General features: G+C 29.3%; 2 protein-coding genes across 4 annotated transcripts; both read right to left on the bottom strand.

Annotated features, from left to right (window-relative positions):
• Nucleotides 1-2,375: 2,375 nt before the first annotated feature.
• LOC108768099 (peptidyl-alpha-hydroxyglycine alpha-amidating lyase 2) lies at nt 2,376-8,293 on the bottom strand. Of its 2 annotated transcripts, none has more exons than XM_018518387.1 (8): nt 8,179-8,293; nt 7,385-7,642; nt 6,920-7,074; nt 6,186-6,384; nt 4,183-4,375; nt 3,791-3,985; nt 2,812-2,924; nt 2,376-2,724 (listed from the first exon to the last, which is right to left on the bottom strand). In XM_018518387.1, the coding sequence occupies exons 2-8, from the start codon at nt 7,526-7,528 to the stop codon at nt 2,569-2,571; spliced, it is 1,155 nt and encodes a 384-aa protein (XP_018373889.1). In that variant the 5' UTR covers nt 7,529-7,642; nt 8,179-8,293; the 3' UTR covers nt 2,376-2,568. The 2 variants fall into 2 exon arrangements, with proteins under 2 accessions (XP_018373889.1, XP_018373894.1); XM_018518392.1 differs by having other exon boundaries at nt 7,385-7,629.
• A 1,887-nt stretch (nt 8,294-10,180) lies between these two features.
• LOC108767503 (uncharacterized) lies at nt 10,181-12,229 on the bottom strand. 2 transcript variants are annotated; one of them, XR_001940432.1, is made up of 4 exons: nt 12,065-12,229; nt 11,292-11,417; nt 10,733-11,008; nt 10,181-10,497 (listed from the first exon to the last, which is right to left on the bottom strand). XR_001940432.1 is itself a non-coding variant. In XM_018517418.1 (4 exons), the coding sequence occupies exons 1-3, from the start codon at nt 12,074-12,076 to the stop codon at nt 10,826-10,828; spliced, it is 321 nt and encodes a 106-aa protein (XP_018372920.1). In that variant the 5' UTR covers nt 12,077-12,229; the 3' UTR covers nt 10,181-10,497; nt 10,788-10,825. The 2 variants fall into 2 exon arrangements, 1 of the variants encoding a protein (XP_018372920.1); XM_018517418.1 differs by having other exon boundaries at nt 10,788-11,008.
• Nucleotides 12,230-12,590: the final 361 nt, after the last annotated feature.

Below are 12,590 nucleotides of genomic sequence, written 5' to 3'. Positions count from 1 at the left end.
TGTTGTAATTTTTCAAGAAATAATATTCATTTATATAACAGTTTATGTAAGATCATGAAAAAAATAAGGCGCTATACACGGTAACATGATTGCGACTGTTACTGCTCGTCTAAAACGAAAAAACCAAAGAGATTCTTAAACCATATGAGTTTTAGCTATCGTTTGACCTATAATAAAAAAATATTAGAAAGAAAAAAAATAGCGTTATTTTAAAGATTATTTTCAGATTTTTTCGAATTTTTTTATCTTTGAAGTGCTGTAAAATAAATAAAATAAACATTTTGACTTTATTATAGTTTAGACGAGAACTATATATGCGCTAAAGGTGTGCGCAAAATTTGGACGCGATTGATTTTGGGTTAAATATAGATTATGAGAAATCAGTCGCCATGTAGCGCCTTATTTTGTTCATGATCTTACATAAACTATTATATAAGGCTTAGGACGCTCGCACGAAATGCAAGAGATCCGGGTTTTTCGACTCCCGGCTGAAGCAATATTTTTCGCAATAAGTTTATTACAGTTTTTTAAGATTAAATTCGGGAAATTTGGGGGGATTAAATATTTCAGATTGATTGCGTATATCTTTACGTGTTTGTAATCATTCGTTCATGCGCTCAATTCTTCACGCAACATGTTCTGAATGCGCATAATACGAGATAACTATATAAATGAATCCATTTCGAAAAAACTTTGCGTACTTATAAATAATTAATCACGGAATTTTTGTGACGTATGACTGAATAATACTGACGTAAAGTCTTAATGCAATCATAGTGTCAAGGTTGAGAGCCAATAGCGGAATGACGTAGAAAAATTGTACATATTTCTTATAACATCTCTGATAGTTGTATTATGCAAAAAGTATAAAGTACACGTTGCACTTATATGAATTACAATTATTATTTTATATACAAGAATTAAATTAATATCTTACAAAATCTAATATCAAGGCGACATTTTATATGGCCTTGGAAAATTGTTTTTGAAAATGGACCTGTTGAGATTCTTCGGTATATGTACATGTAAAGAAAAAAAGTGCGTGATATATTAAGTGATTAATATCTGACTTACCTTTTTAAAGAAGGTAAAAAAAGTACCAAGAATACATCCATCTTGAAAAGAAAACTATTGTACCAAATTATAAAATCCAAGTAGTGTACTATCTTTGTTGTACCAAATTAAAAGGTAAACCCAAGTGATACTATTTTTATTGTGTACTTAATTTTAATAAAATTCAAATGGTATTATTTTTTATTATTGATTCTTCTATAGCTTAATTTAAAAAAACATAAAAGAAAGCGTTAAAACGTACGTGCTCTTCGAAAAAATTATTATACCAAATTATAAAACCCGTGAAGAACTATTTTTATTATTAACTTAACTTTTTTTTTTTTTTTCGAAAATTTGTTTCTTTTTTTAATTGTTATTTTTGCTGTGTAAATGACAATAATATTTAACATAATATTCATATCTATACGTATTAAGTGCATTTACGGACATAGTTGTTATCTTATTTTAATTGTAAAAATCTATATTCTCTCTCTCTCTCTCTTCCCCAATATATGCATTTTTTAAATCATATCAATTTATTTAAACAAAACAATTTTTTATTACAATAAGTTTCTTTTCTGTAAATGATACGCTATAGCGTCTCTTTCATGATATGGTGTTCCTTTCATAATAATATAAAAGGATTTAATATACTAAACTTCATCAAAAATATACTTGACTGGAGACGCTACCGCGTCTCCTGATAGCATCAAACGACAGATTTCATCTGTAATATCAGAAATTGGAAAGTTATTTTTTTGAAAATAACTGATTACCCCGATACTCGTTACCAAATAAAAAAATAACTTATAGTTACCGTTACCATTACTTAAAAAATAACGAGAACGATTGTTATTTTTTTAATGCTGAAACAAGATCAGTCTAAAAAATTTTGCAATATTTCGTTTATGTATTAGCAATAAACAATAATAACACTAGACCGATATATAAAAACACAATTAAAAGAGATACTTTTTTTTCGAACTAGAAATTCGTACATAATATTTTAGAACGACTTTATACATACATATATCCAATTTTGCAAATTAAACGCCAATTAAATTTTTGATCTTGAAATATAATCCGGATAAGGTACGATATTGTACAATAAATTTTGTATATGGTATCACTTTTATCAAATTTAAAGATTGGTATTCATAATAAGTTCGTTTTCATATTAATACAACTTTATAATATAAGTTTATGAAATTCTTAAGATATATAAACCAATCACAAAGAGCCATTTTATAGCATCTTAAGACGTTATTTAAAACAATCTTGAAGTATGAACAAATTATTAAAGCTAAAGATTGAAGGTTGAATGTATAAAAAATTATTGTCGTAAATAGATTCAAAATATGAAAAGTAACGATAAGAGTAACTAAAATCGTTATCGTCACCAAAAAAATATAACTATATTACCGTTACAGTTATAAAAAAAAAAAAGCTAACGTCGTTTCCAGCCCGTTACAAAAAAGGTAACTGTAACTGCGCGGCGTTATAAGTAACGGTTAATTACTTCCAATCCCTGTGTAATACTAGTTGTTTAACATCTGTGTTATTAGATTTGGTCACTAGATCGAATTTCCATACTTTGTTTGGTCCAATTTCTGAGACATAAAGGGCTCTACCATAAGGGCACACAGCAATAGCGTGAGGCATAGTGAAGGCCTAAAAAAATACAATATAATCTTCTTATACATACATGTATAATTAGAGACTGATTATTTTAATTCTCAAATATATTAGAAATCTTACTGAAGACTCCGGATTCCAAAATTCGATTACATTCCGATTTATAGGATCAATCGTGAAACCTCTAATTTGTATATTTTTAAATGTCATTCCATTTATGGCGTAAATAAAACCACCTAAAATTATCAACATATAATGTAATAAAAACATTTATTATTGATTTGTAGTGTTATTATTGTTATCATTATATTTTGTAATTAATTTGTTCATAGTTATTATATTTAATGTGAACAAATTAATATATAAATACTAATATGTTACATAAATTTCATATTATATGTTGTATAAATATGTTTGTAATTCAACTTTTATGTTAAATTTATGTTTCGTAATTATCCATTCTGTATTCTAAGTTTGATCTATTTTCATACTTTGTTCCGCTTTGCGCTTTTATAACTGTAATTTTTTACTCTCTCTTTCCGGTAGACGTTAGAGCACCATATTTTGCTAGTGTCTTGCTATTTTATGCACTCGTGCACCTAACTTTTCTCGCTTAACTCGGTAATCGCTGTTTTTATTTTTATTTTGTAATTGATACACAAACAAATTAAATTAAATTAAAAATTGATCTTCTTTTATTTCTTTTACTTTATATAGCAAATTTTTCTTAAATATATTTATAAAGAACATTACTTAAATAAATAATTAAAAGTATTGAAAAATGAGATATGACTATAATATTGTTGATTTTTTTTACATTTTTGGCATTAAACTTTTTTGTCGGTAAAAATCCAATCAAGAGCATTCATTTGACGTCGTTTAGAGTATTTCTACCAAAATTTATGATAATCGGGCGTTGGACGCGTTTTCGAAAGTTCACCCATTTTTTTATTTAATAAACTAATATTTTTCATTTTATTTTGCTGCTTGATTTAGTTTAATATCGGTTCGATTTGGACTCTAACATGAGATTGAAAGAATTATTTTTAATATAATAGTAATTATTTATACACAAAAATTGCAACTATCGTGAATTACTTACGATACGATGCAATTCCGAATATTCGACCAAATTGCGGATGATGAATCGAATAAGGAAGATAAGAAGGAGGATTTTGTTTCAATCCGGAAAATGTTACATCCAGACATACAATTCTCAAATCTTCGCGGTCAGCGATACATACTTGTTCATTTGGCAAAATCGTCAAGGCGTGTGGGACTCTCAAATTAATCCAATCTAAAATCGCAAATACATTAACTTTATTTAAATATGTAATAAATATGTGTATTGAAAGTATGTTTTTATCAGAAAAGAGAATTTTTAAGAATTTCCTCCTAAGGATATCCCTATTTAAGGATTAGTACAAACAAAAATTTAAAACAGATTATATAATATGTATTATTAACATTACTATTGGTAATATTAAAACGTACTTTCACCGATAGCATATTTAGGATTGCCCCTTTTGTCAAACAATACTATTCTATTGTTGCAATATCCGTCAGCGATGACAATGTCGCCACTCGGTAAAACCGCGACTGAGGTTGGCTGGCAGAAATGATTTATATCGCTTCCAGGCTCAAATCTTTGACCGAGAATCAGTTGAGGAATACCGGAAGCCGAGTACTATAATTTTATGCAGATAGTCTCTAATATGTTTTTAACAGTAATAACAATAAGATTAGAAACAAGACCGGAGTACATCACCTAAGTACGTGAAGACGTCACTTGACGGTCAAAGTCAGATGTTAAACTAATACATATATACATATATGTATTCTTTAATTAAATGAATTCCTCAGATTGCGCGGCGCTTTTATTATCGGATACAATATCCATCTGAAATATTAATAATCCCCTCAAATTTAGTTACATGCATATTTTTAAGGATCGGTAAAAGTTGCAAGTTCCAAATAATATAATATTCTAAGTTCGTGAATTTAATTAATCTTAAATATGACTGTGCGCCGAAACGTTTGGACATTAAAACACAATCTTATTTGAAATAAAGGGGGGATTATATACTCGCGATTGTCCGAACGCGTTTCGGCTCGCGATTATTAGCATTTCAGATTGATTTTCCAACTTTGACCGATCCCTAAAGCGCTCTTCACTAATATATTATGTTGTTACATTAATTCGGTCGGTTTCTATTTCTTAGTTACATACATATTAAAACCTGTAAAGAACTTATTGCGAAAAATATTACCTCGGCTGTGGGAATCGAAACCGGATCTGTTGCGTGTCGTGTGGACGTTCTAATTAAGCCTTAGATCACCGACGCACTAATATTTCAGATGGATATAGTGTTGAAAGTCCGATATAGTAACAGCGCGCAATATCACATTTCTGAGATAAATTCATTTAAAGAATATATATACATTAGTTTAACATCTAACTTTGACCGTCGACAGTGGCGCTTCTAATAACTATAATAAAAGATTAATTATAACATGTTGTAATAATTCATTGCTGTATATAAATAACGAATTCTTATTAAGTTTTCAATTATTTTATTTAATGCAATTTTAATATGTGTATGTATTCATTATTTATATATAATTATCATGGGGGTTGGAAAGTTAGAGTCTGAGCACAAGATTCTTGAAGCATTTTTAGACAGTAATTTTAAACATTCTGCTCATTGGGTAACTTAAAAAAATTGCGAAAATTTCGAAATGATAGAAAACTCTTCGATTCAATATTCAATTTAGTCCGCTCTACCCCACAAATGTATTAAAAAAATTGTTTGAATCATCTTGTATAATAACAAACTATAAATACTAGATTTCAATATCTATTTATGACAATTGTCCTACACTGTTAAATTTTATAGGGTTTATATTAATTTAATGTAAGTCGCCACTGTGTTCCTACTAAATATATCGTTATTTTTAACTAAAATGATGATTAAATTTAACACTATATAATGTTAAATTGATACTGTATAGTGTCAAATATAACCATTGTTTTAGTAAAAAAAATAACGATATTATTGAGTAGGAGCAGTGGTGACTCACATTAAGTTAATTTGACCCTATAAAATTTAACAATGTATATTCAAGATAAGAAAAAAAATACACGGAAATTATGCCATAAATAGGTTCAAAGTATAAAAAGTAACGACAAAAATAATTATTAAATTTGCTACTGTTATTGAACAAGTATGACTATGTTAGTGTTACAACAAATAACGTCATTAACAGTATGTTACAGAAAAAAGTAATAGCAACAGTGTTATAACTTAACTTACTAGTATTACTTCTCAACTCTGATAATTACTAACAAAAACACATTTATGATCTAAGATAATGTTTTATAATTATAACACAACGATTCATTTACTTGACAACAAGATTTAGAATTCCTTTTTTTATCATTTATTAATTATAATAGAGGCTATTTGTGTGTTTTTAATGCAAATTTCTTTACATACCTTGAATACTTGATGGAGAGCAATATCAGTCAACCATATGTTTCCAAAGGGATCGACGTGAATTCCGTGCGGTAAATAAAACGTTTGATTTCCCCAACCGCAAATAATATTACCAATTTTAGAATCCACCTTTAATACTGTGTTCTCACGAATGGGACCTCTGTATTTCTCTTGGTATTCTGCATTTTCATCGAAAGTACTAAAATTTCGTCAAATACATTAGCTGCGTTCAGCGGAGAAAGCAGTTTTACAACTATAGTAAAATTTTTCAATACGATTAGTTCTTGCTTTTGATTCCTGGATCTAAATGTACAAACAAATCATATTGAAGAATTTTACAATTAACAGTTACAAAATTGCTTTCTCTATTGAACGCAGTAATTATTAACATGAGGAGAGTATTTCAGATTAGAAAAATTGTTTTTATATACATTTAAATTACATTAAAAGTTAAAGAAATACAAATAAAATAAAATGAATAATTAAAAATAATAAATTAATCACACACACTTGAACGCAATTGAATTTTTCAGAAAGAGAAAGTTATATATTGAATATTAAAATAAATTGAAATAAAACCATCTTCAAAGTTATTATTATATTTTTTAAATACAAAACTATAAATATAGAAAGTATTGCAGAGTATTTAAATGCTTCAGCAATCATTGCTTTTCTTAAAGAATATGAAATTTTTATGTCTTTGACTTGCATTCATTAATTTATTAATGACTTACTCGTAATTCCATGTTCGATCTCCGCGATGAAAAATTACGAGATTTCCCGTCGATTCCACAGCGACTCCGGAAACCTCACCAAGATTTTCGGGACTTCGCCAGAAACGATTTTCGATGGGATGCAGTGGCGCGTTATAGGATTCCGAAAACTGATCCTGTATAATAAAGATAACAAGAAAATCGTAAACATATGATTATTACGGAACAGGATTATTGTTATTATAATATTGTTAAAATATAATTCGGGTGATTTTGAGGCAATATTGGAGATATATAATGCCTCATAATAAACACTTGAATGATACTCTATGAAATTAACACAGATGGGTATTAGTAAAAACTTAAGTAAACAGAGGAATGTGTTTATTAATTTATTAAGTTTTTACACGCGTAAATATCATTTTAAATATTACGACGTAACAATTTATTAAGATGTAAGATATTAAATATAAATTAGTTACATACGTGAGAAAATTGGTCAGGAGCGTCAAATTCATTGAAGTTACTTCCATCGAAACTTCCATCGTTGATATTGGATGAAACATCTCTAAATATCACTACTGCGCATATCAAGAGAACTCGAAGGGATTGGTTTCCTCTACTCGCCATTATCTCTCTGCTCTTCCATAAATCTCACAGCTGACGAGGTCCAAACTGAGGTGTTGAATCAATAATACGCGCAAGCGCTTGTCGAATTTAAATTGTTACACCTCGGAAATATAGCTCCAGAGAAATTAATGCAACAAGTACATGAGAAGTAATGAAGGGAATTGAATGTCTGACATAATACGAACAAAAGGATTCAACAAGTTCGATGAAAAATTCGATTAAACGAAAAGAGAAAAAGAAGATATAAAAAAAAATTGTTTTGCTGTAACTGAATTATAGATCGAAATAAAGCATTTCTATAAATTATTTATGTATCAGAACAATGGCGATTACAACATAACCATCAGAAATTAACAGCGCAACGTAACAGGGGCATAAACATATACGAGAACACAATATAATTGGTAGAGTGGAGAATTATTGCGATCAAAACGTCAATGATAAACTTAATAATTGCTATTTCTCATCGTTATTTTGTATTATAATTAACATAGATTTTCTATAATAATTTTTTTTTAATTGTTTATTAGAAATTCATTGTTTATTCAGCAATAACGATTACTTCACTTTAACTTGGATGAAAATGCTGGAAATAAAGGAAATAGATGGTTGTAATTTTGTTGATACACAGAAAATAACAAATTGGATACCGATAGTCGGTGAGAAATGATGAGCTGTTGTGTCAGATATCGTTTAAAATCAACTGCATCTGCTCCAGGAAGAATTCGCCGGTACAATCAGACAGGTGGGCGTTGATCGATATTCGCGCGCAGGTGTCCTGGTACTGTCCCAGAAAAGTGGGTAGGGATGATCGTATCCTGGAGACCATTGACGTCAGAGATTTTATGTGTTCGTAGGGTAATCAATAACTTTCTGTAGCATTTTCAGTAAAACACAAAATAATAGCATACAACGTCATACGTTAGGGTAGGTCCACAACCTTGCTTTAAGAGGCCTTAAGTCATAAGTCGAAAGAGATTAAGTAACAATAATTTCTGTTTTTAAACTGTTTTTGCGCAGTCTTTAGGCTTTAACCGTTAGACTTAAGCGAATTGAGCAAAATCCGATTCTTACGGCCCAAAAGCATAAGTTCTGTGGCCGATATATCGTTACTTACAAAAACTTACGTCTTACGGTTTACGACCTCTTAAAGCAAGGTTGTGGACTTTACTGCTCAAAAGCATACTTTTGTTAACAATTCCATCTTTTATATATAAAATACGGAATTATGATATGATATACCCTTTTATTTTTAATCACGGAATATTTAATGGTGAATTGCCGAAAATAATTGTAAACGGAAATTATATATACAAGTAAATTTTTTAAATAGACAAATACATATCGATTGAAAGAAACATCAATTTAAAATTTTGCGCTAGACACTAATAAACATTTAAGAAAATGGTATGTAAACAATATTCTTGCAAAAATTAAGCATAAAATTATTTACAAATCTTTGATTCAAACACTTGAAAAACTTATCGATAGAATGCCAAGAGTTTATGGCTCTTATTCAAAGTCTAAGGATATTAGGCTTTGAGAAGTAGAAAATCTATAAAGAAATAATTTTTTCTCATAAATTTATTTTAGTGAAAACATGTATACATATGCAACAATGCATTTAAAAACATAACACATGCAAATTGTATTTATATTTTATTCTTTATACTACAAAATTTCTATAAACAGAGTTGAAACTTTTGACTGATAGCGTATAATAGTTATAATTATACAGTATAATTTGCATAACAATTATACAGTTATATGTATAAACATTATGTTATGTTCGCTGTGTTTAGTTTAGATTAGAGGGTTCCTTTTGCCTACAGCCGTCTGTCTACATTTGATTTGCTTACAGATTGATTGCTTACATGTATTATTGAGAGAGTTCCGATATCGCTAATTGACTAATTTAAAGTAAAATATTCTCATTATTGAAAAGTTACTAGTGGTTACTAGGCACCGACCGATGTGAGTGGATGTGTGCCAAAAAAATAATTTGTGTTTTTGAAACAAAGAATTTGTGTTTTAAAGCAGCGAATTTGTTTTAAAACAGAGAATTTGTGTTTTTAAAGCAGAGAATAGTAGTATTGCTTATAGGCAATCGAGCTGTTAGGCAATAATAGGTATATGTAAACAAATGAGATGTAAGCAAACGATGCATGGGCAATCAATTTGTAGGCGAACGAAATCCTCCCGGTTCGGACTCGCAAATGTATAGAGTAAAATGGTGTTGTATTAATAGGGAATTAGCTAAGCAATCTAATTAAAAATAGTCTTGTTAATTCAGTAACAATGAAACCAATACGTCATGTATTTGTTTTACTAAAATGTTATTTATTTCATTAATACTGTTATTGAATTAACAAGATCATTTTTTTACTAGACTTTTGCTATTAATACATCTTTTTTCTATCAGAAGATACGTTATATCAGCGCAGCGCTAAGACAGACGCACGATGTACATACATATATAGCGCAAGATGTACATAATACTATAATAATATATGATAAGCTTAAATTAAAATCAGATACTGAACAAATAAGTAATATATAATTACTACCTTTTAGAATTAATCTTCTGTAAAGGAAAACAAATCTCAAATCTATGGGATATAAGTGAGTAAATTATTCACAAATTATTTCGTCAGAGTTTTATTAATAGCAATCACATAATGAGTTTATTATATGTAGTATGACAATCATAAATTCTTGGCAGCGTAAATTTGTGAATGCTCTAATACAAATTACATTGCTCTCCCAAATCCAAATGTCTTTTGAATGTCATTTTTGGAACAACGTTCCCGTATTTTTTCTAGATAAATCTATTAATAGAAAATTACCTTTAAAACAATTAATGCCATATCTTATAACTGATGAATAAATCTGCAAAATTCTAACGAACGCCGATTTTGATTTTGAACAGATGTTTGATTTTCAATATTTTCCATCGTATATTGCTATCCCTGTACAAAATTCATACGTTAACATTAGTCGAAAATAATTCTGTGAAATCGTATAATCGAAATTAGCGATTTAAAAATAGTTTGATATTTCTTATCGTTTTCAGCTTAATTAGATAATAAATATAATTAAAATAAATTAATTAGAAAATTATTATTAAAGAACTGGCGAATAATTGTTAAGAATAAGAAAATACGGTAAACTATTAACAAAAAAAGATTATATTTCTGCACTTACTTTATTTCATGAACTTTGCCATGCGAAATGGATTCTATCGATTTTTTTAATTCACCTGTCTTTCTTCGGGAGACTGGTACTCCATAGCATCGTTTACTTATCGATTTCAAGACTTAATGACGTTTCGGGTTGGGTCCATATGTAGCCTGTGCGTGTCATACTACAGTGTGCGTCATAATATCTTCCTGGTGAACGACAATAGGACCATTTCGGGCAACGACACCGAAACTTACTATGAAATTCTTCCTTGCACACTTCGTTCCACCAGCAAGTCCTCTGAGAAACACCGGAGAATTCATTATTTCAAAAATTTAAGAATAAATCTATCATTTTAATTTTTTTTTTATTGAATAATACAATATTTGTGCGTTATAATATCAAATATTTCAAATAAGTAAAGAAATCATATCAAAAAAGATATTTAAAAATTCACATAAAAATATTATTAGGCACCAAGATTTAGTCTCAACCGTATATGACTCCTTACTTATTTGATTTATTTGAATAGCAGTATAGTTTGACTTAATTATTATTGTATCAAATACTTATAATTATCTACCTCGGCTAAGTAGCCTCTTACACTTTGATCACTGTAATTTCTCTTGATAATTACATGTCTGGCGTTCGCTGAATATACTCTCGTACATAATGCGAGTATCAATAAAAAACATAACATAATTCCATCCTGAAAAAGAATAACACATAATTTACGCTATATGACATATATATAAAGTTAAATATGTAAAAAGTTAACATTTCTTATTTTGAAAACAAGATATTAAATCTTCAATTTCTGCCAAAATTTATTGATTCTTTTAGAGATTTAATTTATATTTTCTCTCATTATTTTCGAATTTGCCGATATTTGCAAACACATAAATCTTTCCATCCCTTTATTAGCCATCTCTTGGAGTGATTTGAACTTGCAATATTTCTTTAATGAAAAAAATCTTCGTAATATTTTATAGCATTTTTAAGAATTTTTTATATTTGCAATTTATGAAGATTTTGAAAAAGGTTTTAAATTTCTTTAGATTTTATAAGTTTCTTTGGAAATGTACGAATAAAAAATCTTAGAAATATTTCAAAATTCACATATGCAAAGTATTTTAGAAAAGATATAAGTAATCTTTCTCAGCACTTCTAAAATGTTCCAATTTGTATCAAAAATCAAAGAAATTTTCTAAAAAAAGATTTCTGAAAAATTCTAAAATTCATATGGAAATTATGAAAAATTATATAAAAAATTTTAAGAAAAATGTCCGCTGAGGTTTTTGCTGCATTGTAAATGTCGAGAGAATTCGATGATTTTATATTTTTACACACACTCACATTTTCCCTCATAATTGCCTCGTCTCTCACGATAATTATATTCTCGGTTCTAGATTACATTCAAAAAAATGTAGAGAAAGTGACGAGCCTACGCGAGCTACATTTGCCCGTCGCGATGTTACTCGCGAGGTATTATCCCTATGCGATGCAGTTCTTGAGAGAAGGAGCAAATGATATTGAGCATGCGTACGTTCGTCCAGTGTTCACAGATGCAAGGGTAGCTCAGCCTCCCCCCTCCCTCTCCCTCTCTCTCTCTCTCTCTCCCCCCTCCCTTTCTCTTTCTTTCATTCCGTATAGCGATCGATCGAGCTTTTACGACGCACGGATGCTATTCCTTGGTGAAAAGCTAAATTAACTGTGTCAGTGCCAGCATCGCAGCCAATACAGTGGCAAGATTCTAATCCAGCTAACAATCCAGCAGGAAAACAAGCATCGTGTGCCGCAGGCTTTAATAAAAGCTCGCTGTACAGTGTGCACAGACTAATAGCGTATTCGATTACTGACTCGACCCGACTCCGAGTCAACA

Source organism: Trachymyrmex cornetzi, unplaced genomic scaffold (genome assembly GCF_001594075.2).
Source record: "Trachymyrmex cornetzi isolate Tcor2-1 unplaced genomic scaffold, Tcor1.1 scaffold121, whole genome shotgun sequence".
Classification (NCBI taxonomy): Eukaryota; Metazoa; Arthropoda; class Insecta; order Hymenoptera; family Formicidae; genus Trachymyrmex; species Trachymyrmex cornetzi.
The sequence above is the reverse complement of the archived record's forward strand: the minus strand, read 5'-3'. Positions and strand labels throughout refer to the sequence as shown.

Bases quoted from the DNA above. Each gene is read 5' to 3' on its own strand.
- LOC108767503 (XM_018517418.1), bottom strand. The intron at 11,009-11,291 runs GTAGATAATTAT...GGTGTTTCTCAG, and splicing joins TAAGAGGCTACTTAGCCGAG to AGGACTTGCTGGTGGAACGA.
- LOC108768099 (XM_018518387.1), bottom strand. From the start codon at position 7,528: ATGGCGAGTAGAGGAAACCAATCCCTTCGAGTTCTCTTGATATGCGCA. The intron at 4,376-6,185 runs GTATGTAAAGAA...ATAAAATTATAG, and splicing joins CTCTCCATCAAGTATTCAAG to TACTCGGCTTCCGGTATTCC. The intron at 3,986-4,182 runs GTACGTTTTAAT...TTGCGATTTTAG, and splicing joins TAAATATGCTATCGGTGAAA to ATTGGATTAATTTGAGAGTC.